Source organism: Solanum verrucosum, unplaced genomic scaffold (assembly GCF_900185275.1).
Source record: "Solanum verrucosum unplaced genomic scaffold, falcon-dt-bn FXZP01000267.1, whole genome shotgun sequence".
Classification (NCBI taxonomy): Eukaryota; Viridiplantae; Streptophyta; class Magnoliopsida; order Solanales; family Solanaceae; genus Solanum; species Solanum verrucosum.
In genome coordinates, this window is record NW_026019869.1 from 320,981 (window position 1) to 339,377 (window position 18,397).

The window sequence follows — 18,397 nt, forward strand, 5'->3', positions numbered from 1 at the left end:
TCAAATTCCAACATTGGCCTAACAAATTAAGCAATGTCACATCTAAACAAACATCAATTGAAAAAAAATTAATCATAGCATTGAGATAAGGTTTGGAGTTTTCTTGTGTATGCTTGCTTGTCTTTAAGTGAACATTCAACAAAGGGAGAAGTATGTAATATATACATACCTCGTGGGCATGTTGGACTAATATACTTTAGGAATTATATTCTTCTTTTAATTAATTAAAAATAAAATAGATGTCACTACCACAAAACAAAGCCAATTTATTATCTTTAGAATTAGTTGGCCAATATTTGTCTTTATGATAAGTCACATGCCATGTGAAGTTATTTTCTATGTTCCCTATTTGTTTGTTTTGATTTATAAGCCCCATCTAGTATGGAAGTTCAATATTTTCATTATGATTGGGATGCAATTATTCAATTTTTTATTTTATTTTTAGTTTTAGTTTTAGTTTTGTGAATAAAAAATCTAATTTTTTTCCTTTGGGAGGGGGTGAGTCATGACTCATGACAAGGAGAGATAATTAAGAAGATGTGATTTTATTTTTTATTTTTTTGAATAAGGTATTGACATGTACAATTATTTTTTGTTGTTTTCTATTTATTGTTTGATATCTCAAAAAATTACTTTAAAATAATTTTATTTTTTAAGATTTGAATTTTAAAAAATTTAAGTAAAAATGAAAAGTGCACTAAACACCTCATGAGGACTTAATGATTTGAATCATTGTTACACTAATATTGTGTAAAATCTATATGGTGTAATTGCAATTATTGGACTGTAACGATAATCTCGTTATTATTTCTCAAATGATTAGTCAAATTAAAGTACTTGGCCATGAATTTGCCTTTTTATTTAGCAAGAAATTTTTCACATAATTTTTTTTGTGTTAGATATACTATTTAATAATTTTCTCCGATTTTTTCGGTTTATAGGTGGTAGCAAAATAACGACATGTTTCAAACACATGCATTTGGAGATAGACAAACTAATTATATGCTGATTTTCTAGCAAATGAAGAGCATAAATTGACATAATTTAAATAGACGGGAAATTTAAGATATATGAGAAGTAAGAACTTTTGAAATTTATAATCTAATTAAAATATGTTAATACAATTGTGCATGCTGTTGAATAAACTAATGGGCAATGACATTAAGCATGTTATAAAAGTTTTTCATTAAGCTTAAGATGGAAAGTAAAAAGTTAATTATTTCCTAATATAGAAATGTATCTTTATAAAAAAAATTATATGCTATATAAATTAGAAATAAGAAAGTATACTAACATATAAATGTATTCAAACAAAGATCAGAGATTTTTGTGTCACGCTCTGAGCCTACACCTTGGACGTGGCCGACACTCGAAGACCACTGCTGGCCTCAAGCGAACCCTTGACCTGACTTACTAACTCAACGGAAGACTATATGCATCTTTATAAAGATCAATAGAACACTACTCAACTTAGCTAATGAAATAACTTAGAATGTTTAATAGTCAACATTCAACTTGGCCAAAATGACAACTTAAGTCTTAACATATGAAATGAAAAGTAAAGGCAACTGAATTCACTAATTGACTGTCTGACTGTCTGACTATCTATGAAGCCTCTAAACAACTGAGATGGATGTCGGGACAGGCCTGCGACATCCTAATGAACTAATACTAAAACTGAAAGCAATGTGAAGGAGTCCTCTGGAATGCAAAGACGCTCACCAACAGACTCTGAACTGCTCACTGGATCAACGAATGCGCCGGATGCCGATCCTAGTTATCTGTGTCTGCATCATAAGACGATGCAGGCCAACTGACATTAGTACATTGAATGTACGAGAATGCGAGTTGAAATGCTAAAACAACATAGGCTCGAAAGAGATTGTGAAAGAAACACTTACCTTGGCTCTTCTCAACTCTTGAATACTTAAATAAACTCATTTCATTATAACGCAGTTTAAAACAAGTTCAATATAAAGAAAAACTGTTGAAAACATGTTGTCAATTCACAATCATAATATCTTAAAAAGACAAACCATGCTCCCTTTCAAAGTCTACTTGTGCAATGCATGAATGAAGTCCCATACCCTTATTCACACTAAGCAAAACCCTTGAGGAACCATGCTACTACTGTTGTGGGAGTTTCTCTAACCGACAACCATCACTTAAGAACAATAGTGATGATACAACACTTTACCTCACGCTGCCGAAGCCCATCCTATACATTGTCGTGATATAGAAAGCTAACTCACTAAGTGGATCCACTAGTCTATGCGAAAATGATTCATCTAAAAAGTATGACCCTTTTCTACCCATGATGGCTACATGGTTTATGGGGGCTGTGAGTTATCTGAACTCTCCCCCATATCGGTGCTCAATACTACTCCCAAAATATACTAGCTCTTTATGTTTTAAAATCATACTTCTTTCTGTGATTTGAGATTAGTGCTCAAAAACTTAGTTCAAAGGTCATCTCGGAAATCTCAGTTTCCCTGCTTGTTTCATTTAGAAAGCTATTTCTCTTTTCTGAAAACTAGCCCGAAGGCTCTTTGAAAATCTCAGTTTCCGTTCTTATTTAAATGTGAAAACATTTAAAATCTTTTTGGGAATACTTAGTCCCCATATACTTTTTGAAGAAATGAACTTCAATCTTTACTCTTTACTCTTTACTCAACATGAACTGTAAGTCTTCAAACAAAGTTAAAAGCATCTGCAAAAGACTTCTTGAAAAGACTCAAAAAACTTCCTAAACTTGGCTCTTAACTTTCCTTGAATTTGAATTTATGGATTCAAGGTTATGATTCATGTTTTTGGATGATTTCTAGATGTTTAGAAGTCATTTAGAGTAGTTACAATCAATAGGAAGTGTTAATACACTTTAGAAGGACTTAAATAGGCTAAACGACGAAAACTGGTGAAAAAAAGACGATTTGGGCGCATCCCGGGTGTGCCGCGCCTACCCCAACTTACTGGGGCTCAAATCTGGCGCACTGCTGGGGCGTCGCCCTAGCCTTCCTGGCGCAACGGGGGCGCGTCGTGCCAGCATTGCCCCAGGCAAAACTGACGAACCTTTTTCCTCTCGTTTTCTGATCCTAAATCGTTTTAATCTGATTCTTTTTCTCAAATTCACTTTAGATTCATCTACTCAAATCATATACACAAAATCTAACCCAAACAACTCAAGGAAACAACACTTAATCAACAAGAAACTCCTTAATCCCAACTCATATTCAAGAACGAAATCAAATCAAGAACAACTATCAAGAACATCAATTTCTCAATCTTTTTAGGACGAAAATACGCTGAATTAAGCATGCTTGGCACGTGGGTGAACTAACCCAATGCTATGTGATCTCACATACCTCTTAGGGATCAAACCCATGGCGAAAATCCGCTACAACACTCAAGGATCTCGACGGACGCTTGATCCTCTCCTCTTTTCTCCTTTTTTCTCTTCTTTTCTCTCAACTAAAACCCTAGGCTAATTTTAGAATTATAAAACTGAACCGAATAGGATTAGACCCTAAAATATTACTAAAAACGAATTAAATCTGATTGGGTAAGGAAAAGGCCAAAATACCCCTCACTATTTTCGGCTAACTTTCCTTAACTTGACAGCCTAACTTCAAAAGGCCATATCTCACTTATCCGACCTCGAAACTTAGCAAACTCAGCGGCGTTGGAAAGATAATTCAAAGATCTTTCCTACGGTATCTGGTAGAACACCTAACTCATCTTGAGCTAGGAGTTATGATCATTTGAAGTCGACCCAAAACTCATACTTAGCTTAACTTGCAAAATTTCAGATTTTGCTATTTCCAATTTAATTCTTTTTGGAACTCAAGACGCTACATCTAGTGACCTTAACACTTAAGAAGTTTTAATTTCTCGGTAAAAGCCTACTCACAACGAAGGATGGTTCGAGTCTTAGTTCGAAATTTTTTTCTGGGATATTACATTTTGATTCAAGCCTGAATATCATCTTTGCTAGAGAGCGCTTTATCTTTAATATAAGAGTACTTTTCGATATACATTAAATTCATAGAATCACAATACAAATTAAAAAGAAACCCAATAGTTAAAAAATTAAAATCAAGGGTCCAAGTCAACTTGGGTGAAGAAAATGTGAACTATGTCCTTGGCAAAGGATGATGGAAATTTATAGTCAAATCTATTTATAAAAATGTTTGTCTCGAAATTTTTTTTAAAAAATTCAAATTATAATGAGATATTGTTATAGAAAATATATAATATAACATAATACAAAAATCATTTTCAAAGAAAATTAGACTATTGTAATGAAATATTAGTATAAAATATCAGATGATTATTATAGAGAGGTTTGACACGAAGTTTGCAAAAGTCGAATCGATCGATAAATCGAACCGAAAAAATATTGAGTTTTGTTATAGTTTTATAAAAAATATATTGGATTATTGGTTCGATATTGATTTTTTAATATTATGTTATTGGGTAAATTGATAACTCATCAAGACAATAGTAATTTACTATTTTACCCCTACATAAATATTAAATATTAATATTAATACCTTATTTGTTACTACATTTGCCCTTTAACCTTCAATTCACATTATTGTCGTAATTCTTTTATTGTGTTGCACTGTATAGTTGTTTTCATGTTAACTACTATTGTTTCTAGTTTCTGTGCATTCTGTAAATTACATTATTGTCTTGTCACACCAAATTGTTGGAGAAGTCATACAATTACACCCTCTGTCCACTTTTAGTTGTTATGATTTCTTTTCTTAGAGTCAAACGATAAGAATTTTGAATAACATTTTATAATGTATTTTTTTCATCATATTGATATGCAAAAAATATAATTTATAGTACTTTTTGTATAGTTTTTGAATATTTATTTTTTTGTTTAAAATATTGATTTAATAATGTAATCTAATTTAACTTTAAAAAATAGTCAAATTGACTTTTGAAACACAATATGACAACTAAAAATGGATGGAGGGAGTATTTTATAAGCATTTTCTTATTGATTAAATCGAAATAATCGATAAACCAAAAACTGAAAACCGATAAAAATATCTTATTAAATCAGTTATTGATTTAGCATATTTAAAAATCAAAATTCGATAATCTATAAAATGAAACTGAACCAACTGACCCCTAAATTTGACTCTATACTCTGAATAATTGAATTGAAGAATATTATCTTACTATAAATTTCAAAGTGTTGATTGAAAAGACATTGAACTGGTTTGCCTCTCGGGCGGCAATGATCACAAGTGGCCGGCAACTGATAATTGACTATACATCCCTTTTATGTTGTTTTTGTCACATGAAATATAAGTTGTTATATGGTCACACACACTACACAATAGTTTTTCATTTGGTATTTGATATACGTATATTAGAGTCTGACTATTTTAAATTTGTATTGTATATGGTTCCATTCAGGGGGAAAACGCTTCCTATCAAGAATTTTTTCATATTCAAAACTCAAACCTGAAACATCTGATTAAATGATGAACAGTCTTATCTATTGTACTATTCCGTTGATGGTACACATTACTACTATTACCTAAAGAGACAGAGTGCACGTGATATCACATATTTTTGAATTTGAACTAATTAATGTACTTGAGAAGAGTATCATATCTTTGACCTGGCCCCTCTTCCTTCTTCTTTGATATATAATTAAAGAGGCACTTGGAAAACACTAGAATCTCATGGTTGGTATTATGTCAAACATTCGTCTACTATAGAGTTGAATTTATACAAAGAAAGAGTTGTATGTATGTATATAATATAGTTCAAGTTGGTTGGTTGTGTCTCATATTCTTAATATTAATATTATTCACATTTTTTTACCAAGAAAATGTTAGACTTTTTGGTACATAACCAAGCTAGTACTAGACTACTAGTATTGTGTAGTGCGTATGTGATTTTGATGTCGTAGGTTATGAAGACAATAATTTTGTATATTAACGTGGCACGACCACACAATTGTATAGTAGAAGTATTAAGTGGAAAAATAATTAGACAATTATGGAGTTTTTTAGAAAATTATTCACTTTTTAAAAAAATAAAAAATCATTTTATTTCAAAATAAGTGTTAGGTCATAAGATTTGAAAAAAGTACTTTAAATGTGTTTCCAATTTCATCTTTATAAATTTTAAATAAATTAATCTCTTCTATCATTTTGCAAACAAAATTATAACCAAACACAACAATCTATCTTTTTACTCCAGCTTTATAAATTTCAATTTTTTTTTAAATAAAATAAAATTTATAACCAAACGCCTGGCAAGTAAAGAAAGAATGAAAGTCATAAAGATGTTACTAATGAGTAATGATCTTTACGCTAGTGAGCTTTCAAACTAGTATCGCTACAAAAAGTAGAGAAAAGCGTAGCTAATTAGTATTTTCTATAGATTTGGTCAAACTCAATAATTTTAATTTAATGCTCGTATAAATATTAAAAAATATATATATATAAGTATTAAATTTCAACTTTAGTAACTCAAATAATTAGTGAATTCAGTAACATATTGAACACACAAAATTCATTTAACATAGTAGAACTGTAAAAATGATAGGTCATTGAAGTTGAGGAAATTGAACTATGAGTCATCGTTTAATCGAAAAGGGTTAACAATGCTCAAAACGTATTATAAATAATTTTAAAATATAATATATATTCTCTTTCTACCTATTAGATTAAAAATGCTTTCAATGTTTTTATAGGTCTAATAATGTCTTTTTTTAACATCACAATGACATCACAACAAATGAATCATTTAATGAAATAAGTGGTTTCATCTTATTAGTCTCAAATTACATCTTATTAGACCTAAAAAAAACGTTGAAGACATTTTTAATCTAATAGGTGAAAGGAGAGCATCTTAAAACCATTTATAATACGTTAAGAGTACATTTTTTTTTTTACCTTTTTTCGTTGCTTAATTAGCACATGTTGACTAAGTCATGCTAAGTTTTACCACCACATATAAATCTCCAAAACTATTGGTATCTTTTTTAAAAAAAAATTTGAAGCCATGCAATGTTATTAATTTTGTCCTTTGGTCTCTTATTGCTCTGTCCATTTTCACATTAAATACACTTGTACAAGTACACTATTTATTTTGTAACACCATGAACAATAGATGATGGGGCTACAAGAAAATGATTTCACATTTATATAATTTAGTGATACAGCAAACCTGTATGATAGATACGTTAATGTAGGGTATCCATACAATACAAAGACAAGACATAAATGGCCCCCAATTTATCTATTGACACAAACTTCATAACATGTCCCTTTTATGTACCCTCTTAAAACCTTTATTCACCACATATTTTCCTTTCACATATCTTATACTCTTTATATATATGTTCCAAGTCTTTTAAACATTACTCATCAAAATCAAACACTATAATTTCTTCAAAATATTTTGAGTTTTCTATATATGGCTACTCTTGCAAGTTCAATGTCATCATTAAGGAGTTCGAAAATGAGGAAATGGCAAGGATGTTCGAAGCAAGTTAGACAACAAAGGGCGAGACTTTACATTATTTGGAGATGTACTGTCTTGCTTCTATGTTGGCACGATTAATTATAATAATCGTTGTCATAGGCTTAATTTCTAGTTAAGTTTTGTGATGAACGATGGATCGATTGTATAGGTTTTGTTTCTGAAGGATTGTGATTATAGCCTTAACTTTTGTGTAGGAGTAGAGTTAAATTACATGTACAATGTATACAAAGAGTTTATGAGTGAATAATACTCAAGGACACTTTTCTTATTACTAATTGACAAGGTGTTTTATGTTTTTTTTTTATGTGGAAATAGACCATAATTATGGACCATTATTCTTCTTTTTGCAATTTGATTTAAGAAAATGAATATGGGATGGCATGGCGTGGGGTGGTTTACAGTCTATGTAGGGTGAGCTTTTGCTGGTGCAGAGCGGGGCGGGTATAAATATATTTTTTTTCAAAATTTACTGGGGTTGATTGCGGATTAGGGATAAAGAATCTTTTAATTCGCTGTTCACACAAATTCTGTATCAGTTTTGCACATGTTTGGGTACCACTCACTAGTCATATGATGAGTTTCAAGTAAAATTGAAACTGATTTATGAGAAAAAAAAAATTGAATCGCCAAAAAAACTAGAAAGAAGAAAAAATTATGTCACTATTTGAATTTTGATTTTTTTTTTAAAATTATATGAAATGTAACTAATTCAAAGCTATCAAAAATAATGTTATTGACGTGCGTAAAAGAAGAGTATTATAAAATTGCATTTAAATGCTAGGCTAATATGTTAATTTAGTAGTTAACAGTTACTCTAAAAGAAAATTAAAAATTTTAAGTTAAAAACTTATGCACCTATTATTTGAAATGTTCTTTTACAAATTATGTGGGATGGGATGGATGGAGGCGGAGCAGATTGGGTTGAAAACAACAAATCATGATATGGGGTGGTGTGGTTGAAATCACAACGGCAACCACCCGGTCTATTGCCATCCCTACTCATCTTCCTTCTTTCTCTGTTTAGACCAAATTAGAATAGCAAATAAAGAACAAATCTAGAGAACACAAAAGGGATATGAAGAGCGACCATTTGATCAAGTGACTTAGAAAAGAATAATAGAAATGGAGACCGTAACAATGAACGAAGGATTTGAGAGCAGATGAGGGTAATTGTTTGTGTTCGAGAGAATCAAATGAAAAAGATATTAAAATCCCTTTTTTAGGTTATCATGTGTTTGCATATACTTGATATTTCCTTTATCACGTAAATAGTAATGCAATGAAAGAAATTAAGTTCAGTAGTGGTGGGGAAAGGGGTCAGGGGAGGGGGGTTACAAGTATAATTTAGGACCAGTACATGATTGCACTTCTCTATACTATAGATGATAAGCTGCTATTTATATACTTGTTCTGTACAAATACTTCTATACCAGGATAGGATTCTACTACTTTGAAATAGCTCTCAATTAACATTGCAAAATGAGCATAACAAACTGGAATTCTAAACATGTTTGTTTCTACCAAGAAACTTATTTAAAAGATGAGACATATCTTCGAACTAAAGCAACCAGTCAATGATTTTTCTCTACACCCACTTGATTCACATGTATAGCTCGCGGTTGTCAAAGATTTCCCATCCATCATCCACAAGATCCGTGTTATGGATCACTGACTTAACATCTTCAGATGCCTTGTGCTCCTCCTCATGACAAGACACTCTATCCATCTTTTCTGGAGCATGCAACAAATCTGCAGGCTCAGCAACCTCATCTGACATCATACTCTTCGAAGATGAACTTGATGAGGCTAAGATACAGCTGGTCTGCCCGGAACTTAAAGATTTGCAAAGAGGAACACGATCATCAAATTTCTCTTTCAACAACCTCACATCTTGGCATATGACAGAGATTTCGCCTCTGCAAAAGGGTGCAACAATCTATTGAGTATTTTAAATGACTAACAAATAGAGCAAAATAGTGGCACAAGAATCTGGGAGGAGGGGAAAAACTGAAAACAATTGCCAGCATGATTAGAAAAGTAATGCAGACCTTCCCAATTTGTGTTCTATAACTTAGTCTTGTCTGACAATACAAATTGTGGAAAGCCCGTGCTCTCAAGATTAAAAAGTAATAACTTTGATCAAATGTCATGTTCTATTTAAACACTGCTTGAATAAAATGGTGGCATGTTAACAGGATATCATTAAATAAGCCTTTGTCATTAGTAAAGTTTATTGTATATTTTTTAGAAAAAATAATTTTAATGTAGCAAATCTGACAGAGAATAAGAATATTCAGATTTCAAAGGGACACAATGACACGATGTTCATTAAACTACAGAGATATTGAAGTATGAAATATAATTTCAAATTGGCTATGACCCCACTCGTACTTCATATGAAAACAGTTTATGGCTTTATGCTAGTCAAATTTGGTGAATATAAGCTTAGTACATCCGAAATTCAAGGAACCACTAAATTCGTTGATTCTTCATAGATATACCTAAATGCTATTTTTTCTTCTTTTTCCCAAAATATGCTAATACATTAATATTCTTGAAACATATGATCACTCTAGGTTAATGTATACCAAAAACCATTGTACTAACATCTTTCCCAAGAAAAATAATATTTGATGAAAATTCTAAAAGGAAAAAAAAAAAGAAAATAGGACATGCACTGAAGTCACTTTATAGTTATCTAAACTCATTCAAGAGTTCAAGGAAGTAAATCTCTTTTCACCTCTATTAGCAAAGGTTCATGTTTTCCTCCTCAATGATAAACTAATCAACCCAAGAAAATTCTCAATAACTTCAAATTTTCAATATCCATTAAGTTATTTTGGACAAATAAATCCATTAGTTTTACAAGGCATCATTAAAGTAGAAAGATCTTAAAAATAAGCCTCAAAATTATTAAGGCTTTTTATAAGCACACATGAGCTCAACAGAGAAGGAAAAGTATCACGGTCTGAAAAAAAAAAGGGAGAGAGAATATGGAGAGCAGCATGTAGGATAGGAACTTGACACAACATATGGTAAGAACTAATATGCTATGGTAAGAGGGGATTGGAAGCAAGAGCCTTCAAAGTTGTCAAGATTTACTAAAACTACAGGAGAAATAATGTGAAAAAAAGTGACTTAATGAGGGGCAAAAAGAAGCTCTCAAAAGAGACGACAGACATCAACTACATGGGCCTCTCTGGTCTTAAATAACAGTTGAGGGAGAAACAAGGAATATGCAGGGAAAGGACAGATGCAACAGCCATGGCACAGAATCATCTACAACAACATACCCAGTGTAGTCCCACAAGTGGTGTCTGGAGGGTAGGATGTAGAGAGACCTCCCCCCTCCCTACCTTCGGCACAGACGTATCTGAGAGTCAAAAAAATAAAAATTGCGATTCTACCTCCACCTCTGATTAATAGTAGTAAAATACAATGGTTTTGCTCAAAGGAATTTTAAACCAAAGAAAGAAAAATATGAGGATATTGTATGATGGACAGGGTAAACCTGCGAAAACAGATCATAACACAAAAACACACTGAATAAGGAGCTCCCCCCCCCCCCCCCCCTCCCCGGATACTATGTAACTACAATTTGCAGTTGCATTTATTAAATTTAAGCAAACACAAGCTTGAATCAGAATGCTGATTTTACCTTGGCATCCCAACCAAGTAAAGTTCCATTTTTCCAAGCAAATAACCCACATTCGGAGAGCACAAATATCAAATTTTTAAAGAGACCTAATAAGTTATACTTACTGCAACGTATCAACAACACGCCCCCGATCCACCAGGAAATCCCTCAACTGTGCAACAGAAGAACAAGAAGATAAAATCATAAGACTACAATTACATTTTACTATGCATATATAATCCATTTAAATAGCGAGGGCTATTACCTTAGCATTTTCTTCTGCTTCTTGCTTCAGAACATTTGCCTCTTGCACAACTTTTTCCATAATGATTTCCTGATCAGCAAGCGCTTTACGTGCAACCTCTTTCTTGCCTACTCTTTCTTGCTCAGCAGCTTTCATTTCTTTCGCAGCAGCAGCCATTCGCACCTCAAGTGTCTGACGCATCTACTCAAAGGGTACTTTAGATGATCAGGTATAAGAAGAATATCATACTACTATTTACATCCACCCTTTTCTTCTAAACCATAAGTACAAACAAAGCATCTGTGATTTAGCAGCTAGAATACTGCCCACCTCACTAAACCAGCAATACGAAAAAAAAAATAAAATTCAAGAATAAAGAATAAAGGAACTCTGCCCACCTCACTAATGAAGGCAAAATACCCTTTCAAAGGTGCCATATCATGTTGAATGCACTTGTTTGACCATGAAGATTTTCCTTTATTATTCCTCTTAGAGGTACAACACAAATGTTCACATTAGTTAAGCTTTTCTTTCTTAAATTTTTTCCAATATTCAACTTGTGTCCTCTCACCTTCTCACAAACAATCTAATAGGTAATCTTTTTGAGCCAGTCTGCAGTCCTAGTGTCGTACATGTTTGAGAATAATTCAGCAAGTCCAAGACTTCTAGTACGCCGTCATATCGAGGGAAAGAAACAGTTAATGAAAGGCAGACAATGTGACAGTCTACTGACATGCAATATTTGTATGACACAAGTCATGCTCATTAGCTCTTTGACAATTCCAGGTATTAATGAAATTAATGGAACAAAATTGTGTTAGGAATAGAAAATAAACAGAAAGAATATGAAACTCTGAAACACACACGCGCACACACATTAGTAAATTGAAAAAAAGATGTCACAGGTAAAAAAAACTCGCATACAGCAATTTCTGTCTCACATTCAAGGTGTGGAGAAGATACAGAAGACTGTATAAGATACTCTCCTTACAGAGTCTCTTATACCGCTCCCCACTTTTACAAACAAAGATTACAACATCCCCTCACCTCATCAAGAACTGTGAGAGATTTGTCCCTTTCATCTGCCAAGCCGAGCAGGCGAGATTGAAGCTCTTTAACTTCAGTAGCTAAGATGGACTTCTCACCATAGACTTCACCAGCATGCTGCAATGGTTGTGTAGCATAGTTGTTAGGTCACAAGTGATGAAATAATAAAATTACAGTGGCAAAGGGAAACACACAGTTGAAGAGAAAGGCAACCATATCATTTGCTTCCTTAGCATGTCGTAACATTTCTTTCAGATCCTCTACCCTCTTAAGCATATCCAGTCCCCCCTTAGCAGCTTCAAGCTTTGCCTGCTCTGCAGCTTCCTCTTGGAGTTCAACTTCTCTCATCAAGCAGATAATAGACTCCACAGCCAAAAACAGTGTTTTCTGCACCAAGATTTAATTAGAGTTCCACGAGTTCACGAAGAAAATTGCTAACCTCCCTTGTTCAGATAATTCAGAAAATAGGCCCTTCCCTATTCTCGGTACCCATCTTAAATGAATTAAAGATAAATTTGGCATGTGTTAGGACCAGAATAAAGTAAATACGGGGAAGACTCTAAATATGGAGAACATATATGCAACCCTGACCTATCCCTTGCAGAAATATAGAAGTCCAAGCTGATGCATACACCAAAGTATTAAAAGCTAAAGAAGAGTCACAACTGATAAACAAATGATAAAGGGTAGTGGATGTGCTTGTACAGACTATTTGCATCACAAAGAGATTATAATATCAGAAATAACTAAGCAATTGATCAAGCATCTATTATGGACAACAAGCCAATGCTACCTATTCCAGTTAGGGATAGCACTAGGGCAGGACGGGTGTAGTCAAATCCACAAAATTCTCAACCCGCCCTGCCCCACCCCGCATAACATTCTTTTTATTTTTAACCCGCTCCACCCCGCCCCGCATAAACCCGCACGAACCCCCCTACCCCACTTGAAGTTATTACTGCCACATGTGCGTCCTTAGTTCCAGGACTAACTTATTGTTTGCAGTGGATTAATCCCCAATTTTCTACTTAAAATTAGAAAGAAAAATAAACTAATATCAAAGATATGCAAGAAGAATAAACTAAAATCAAAGATATGCAAGAAGAATAAACTTAAATCAAACAATTGCAAATTGTCAAAGTTCATAACTGCAACCAATTTTTTACCTAGAATTCTTACCTGAAGCTGTCTTACTAGTGGCCTAGTGGGAGCATATTGGGAAAATAAAAAGAAATTGGAATTACAATTCGAGAAAAGAAAAATCTGTATATTAAACACCACTGTGAAATGTATAAATTAGAGGGATCTACCTGTTAAACTTTACATAAAAACAATTCTTCTAAGATGGTGTATAAAATTAAGTTTATGATAAGAGTTTATAATTAGAACACAAGAAAGGAGGAGACCTACCCCGCATAATTTTAAAAAATTAAGGCTTTGACCCGCCCTCCCCGCACCACCCCATTGCCATCCCTAATTCCAGTGAATTGGTTGCTGACAACAGTTTACGGTAACAGAGAGGAGAAAATATATATACCGTAGTATAACCTAATTGATGAACATTTGGCATAGATAAGCAACAATGGAACTTCTCAATGCAATTGAAGCCCAAATAATATATATAAACCATAACAGATACCACTAAAAGCAAATCCTACATGTGCAACCGAACTATGCCTAAGAGCGCCTGTTGACTTCCACTTGAAAGCAGCTAATACTCCCAACTTTGCACAACTACACTGGCTAGGTAATCTAGAGGGATACTAACATATTTAGCACAGTTTCTGTTAGTCGTTCACATTCCATGGAATACTTAGTTTGGAAAAATTATATAAAGTGTACCTTGTTATTTTTGGCTTCTGTCATCATATCCTCAAGAAGGTCAATACTACAAATTTGACCTGATGCAGTGACCACTGAATTTGGCATAGACTCTTCTTTAGTTACAAGAATTACACCCGCCAAATCTTCACTAGATGTAACATCGACTGAATCACTGAGTTCTGTTTTTTCTTTTTGATGAAGACTGAGTTCTGTTTTTTCTAGCTCAAAGTTATGCACATCTGGTGCAACCACAAACTCTATACTATCTTCAGAACCACATAAAGTTTGAACACTCAAGGGCGCAACCTGACTCTCAGGATCTTTCATGTCCTGATTGTCCACTGAAGAAACTTCTTCATATATCCTTTTGTGCATAAGTGCAGTAGAATCATCAGAAGATGAGTTCTCAGTTCCTTCAAGGGTATTATGCAGAACAACACATTCCGTAGGCAGACAAAGCTGATTGTCAGCAACTTCAGCTCCATTGTTTTTGTTTGCTGTGAAAGAAGTTGCTTCAGGACTTGCAGAGTTTCCACATTTGTCATTTGCAATTAGCAAGTGTGCATCACCAATATCCTCACCTTCAGCATTTGACATGACATGCATGACTTGGCAGGGTTCGTAGGCAGTAACTTCATCTTTACTTTTATCACACTTCTCCACGGAGACCAGTGTCCTACCTCCATTGACTTCAAGCGGTACATGATCTCCACCAACAGCATCATGATAATTCTGAAGGGATTCACCATCAGTATCTTCAATTGTTTGATGATGTCCACAACCAGCATCATAGAATGATGAGGCATTTTGCATTTCATCCGAGTCTTTTGTATTGTGAAGAAGAAAAGCATCAGGCTGTGGAGCCCCATTAGCATCTACTGCAGCTGAGGCAGGCAGCATATGGGGAAAAAATACTTCAGTTTGATAAATCCAGTAAAGAATATGGAGAGCTTCCAAATTCAAGAACTCAGGTAAATGTTCAGATTTAACCAGAGAAAAGATGGCAGTTTCACCAAAATTAGGCCTTACCTTCAGATGATATGACGGTAACCCCACTATGCTCCGAAGAAGTTGAGGGAAGCTTAGTCAAGCAGGGGATAACTTCATTAAGGACCACCTCGACAGCCGTGTCAGCATCCTTGCAATGCTCAATAGCAACAGCTCTAAGAATTCGAGAATCAACCTGACCAATTAAGAAAACAGAGCGCTCAAACTTTTATCTTTTCTTGGTACATGTGTTGCAGCAAATCTCAAAATAACTTCATATGGATAACTCAGAAAGACACTTTCAGAGGATAATGATGGAAAATCATTTTTATTTACTATCATCAAAATCGATTCAAAAACACTCAAAGACAAAAGACTTCAAACATCCCAAGGAGTAAAAACATCAAATATGCACTCTGACACATTTTTAACTAACCAATTGGGATAAAGTAGAAGATACTAGTTTTATTCTTGGATTATATAAGTAGAGGTAGAAGAAAATATAAACAATAATAATTGAAAACTTCTTACGTAGGAGAAACATCATATAGAGAATTATTGGTTCAACAAATTTAAATTCTAGAAACTTGTGAAAGTTGTATAGAATAATATTATTAGTAGAATACTATCAGATGATTATCATATAAATTGGAGCTAAAAGAGGACAAAGGGAGTAATAGTGTTAGAATTGCATGATTATGTAACATAATTTCATAGGGGAACCTACATTTGTAACAAGTTGTGACTTTCACCAAATTAATAACAGAGTTCATTCGATGCCCTCGAATGTGAATTGATGTTCTACATTGCTTTAAAGATATATGCTTCACAGATGCTAAAATTATGCCACTTCACTGTAAGCTCAAAAGAAAACTTAAGCATATTACAGGATCTTAAACTGATATAAAACATCATCATACCTCAGGAAAAATCTCCTGCAATGCCTTATAAACTTTCTTAAATCCCATCTCCGACAGCTATGAATGCAATTCTGCTCAGAAAGATAAGGAAAAGTAAGCATCAGTGCTACTAAACGAAATCACAAAAGCTCAGATTGACAACAAAATGTAATAACACAAATAACTGAAGTTATAATAAAACGCAGAGATCAAATCAATTAACTACACCTCAATCACAAACTAAACTAATTAGATTCTATATAATCAAGCTCTTTTCATTCTAATATTATAAAATCCAAATTTATATAAGCGAAGAAAACCCTAACACTCCATTAAATCATCAAAAACGAAATTAGAGATATCAAACGTCGAGAATTTCGTATCCAAAACAGAGTCAGAGGACGGAATTGACAAAAACACCGACTTAACAATTCCGGCTGCTTTCTTATTCAGAAGCGAGAAAAGTAAATCAATCAAAAGGTCACAATCTCAGATTCCATATTACACGTACAATAAAAAGGTAAAACCCTAACAAATCATCAAATTCATCAGAATTTTGAAACGGGAGAATTCAATCTCTTACCTTATGTTTTAGAATGCACGGCGGAGAAGGAGGAGCGGCGCGGCGGTGAGTCGGTAACCGACGGCAAGCAAAATTATGTGTTATGGAACGCAGCGGAGAGTGGAAAGAGTGAGAGAAGGTGAAACAGCGAGTCGTATTTGTAGTTGTAATACAAGGAGGAGACCTACGCCGCTAAGGAACCACAAAAAGGATGATAATGTCAATTAGAAATTGATGTGAGGATAATTTTGTAAATATACATGTGCGACTCTAGACTTGCGGGTATTTAATATGGCGGGTTGATAAAGAACTCATTCTAATGCATGTTTAGGCCCCACTTATCCGTCAATGCGGGCTCCTAAAAGTTGAAAAAATAATCAAATTAGTCCATAAGGTATAGAAGTTGATCTATTTTGATCTTCAATTTATACCTTTTGACAGAAATAGTCCCTCATATACATATAAAAGGGTTCCATATTGATTTTAATAAACATTTTTAATGTATGTACAACTCATGTGACTTGGGAAAATATAGAATTAAAATTTATAAATGGATCAATCAAAAGAACCATATATTTCTGTTAATTTATTTAAATGTTTCCGAGAGTAAAGTTGATATTTTCGTCTTTCAAAATAAAGAACACTCAATTTACTTTCCTATTAAATTGGAATAGGCAACCATAAAAATGTTTGCCTCCAAACTTTTTCAAAATGATGCTCTATCTACTTTTTGTTGATAGTTGATGTTATATTTTTTTCTTTCCATTACAAAAAATGAGTTAGATTTGTCCTTATTGATTAACACATACATTTTATAATATACTATGAATCTATTTTACAAGGTTAGATAGTTAAATTCGTCTTTAAACTATCAAAATGGTCCTAGAGTCTAGATTCACTCCGAAACTTTGCTAAATAATTTAGATTTGACTATTATTTTCTCAGAGTGAATTTTAATTATTTATTTAAATATATATGATGGACTATTTCAGTAAAGAGAGACATACCAAGGATCAAAATAATTCAATCTTTATACTTCAAGGACTATTTTGATCATTTTCTTCCTAAAATAGGGAGGAAACTACCAAGAAACCAGCCACTCAATGATCACGGCTGTTTTTTTCTCTTTAGTACACTAATGTTGCTATCCCAAAAATGTAACGTTAACTAATAGCTACTCGTCAAATCTTTTGTTTTCCTTTTTGTCTTTTTTCTTATATTTGAGTTCTTCTAGGTCATAAATTTTAAAATTGAAACTTAAAATCAGTCAATTTTACGGTACAAATGCTAATGACCTCCTCTTTATGCATTGTGGTAATGATTCTTCAGACATTATAAACTTTGAATTTTACTTTTTGAAACTTTAAACTACGTCTGGACATATATTTTATTTAGGAAAAAAGTTTAAATTTGACATAAAATTTCTACCAAAAATTAAAAATAGTTAAAGATCATATTATCAAAATTTGATCAAATTAATGTGAAGAGTAATAAAACGTGCACACACGTAGGCTCAAGTTAAGGACACAAGCAGAGTTCAAGAAAAAACCACACCTCGATGGAGTATAATGTAAGTAGTGTACTCCGACATAAACATCATAGGTTGATTTCACAACTCGAACTCATAATCTATAAATCACATGGAGACAAATTTACCATTGCTCCCGGACTTCATTCAA

The 18,397-nt window shown here is 33.2% G+C and overlaps 2 protein-coding genes across 2 annotated transcripts; one reads left to right on the forward strand and one right to left on the reverse strand.

Annotated features, from left to right (window-relative positions):
* The first annotated feature begins 7,432 nt into the window (after window positions 1-7,432).
* LOC125819037 (small polypeptide DEVIL 14) lies at window positions 7,433-7,647 on the forward strand. Its single transcript, XM_049498553.1, has one exon. It carries the CDS (start codon window positions 7,450-7,452, stop codon window positions 7,594-7,596), a length of 147 nt encoding a protein of 48 aa, XP_049354510.1. The 5' UTR covers window positions 7,433-7,449; the 3' UTR covers window positions 7,597-7,647.
* Window positions 7,648-8,774: 1,127 nt separating this feature from the next.
* On the reverse strand, window positions 8,775-16,900 carry LOC125818871 (uncharacterized). Its single transcript, XM_049498388.1, has 9 exons — window positions 16,740-16,900; window positions 16,178-16,248; window positions 15,300-15,453; window positions 14,289-15,154; window positions 12,660-12,833; window positions 12,447-12,563; window positions 11,421-11,600; window positions 11,281-11,327; window positions 8,775-9,434 (listed from the first exon to the last, which is right to left on the reverse strand). Exons 2-9 carry the CDS (start codon window positions 16,223-16,225, stop codon window positions 9,119-9,121), a joined length of 1,902 nt encoding a protein of 633 aa, XP_049354345.1. The 5' UTR covers window positions 16,226-16,248; window positions 16,740-16,900; the 3' UTR covers window positions 8,775-9,118.
* Between the last annotated feature and the right edge of the window lie 1,497 nt (window positions 16,901-18,397).

Bases quoted from the DNA above. Each gene is read 5' to 3' on its own strand.
- LOC125819037 (XM_049498553.1), top strand. From the start codon at position 7,450: ATGGCTACTCTTGCAAGTTCAATGTCATCATTAAGGAGTTCGAAAATG.
- LOC125818871 (XM_049498388.1), bottom strand. From the start codon at position 16,225: ATGGGATTTAAGAAAGTTTATAAGGCATTGCAGGAGATTTTTCCTGAG. The intron at 12,564-12,659 runs GTTGCCTTTCTC...CAACCATTGCAG, and splicing joins CTAAGGAAGCAAATGATATG to CATGCTGGTGAAGTCTATGG. The intron at 9,435-11,280 runs GTAAGTATAACT...ACCCTTTTGCAG, and splicing joins CGTGTTGTTGATACGTTGCA to AGGCGAAATCTCTGTCATAT.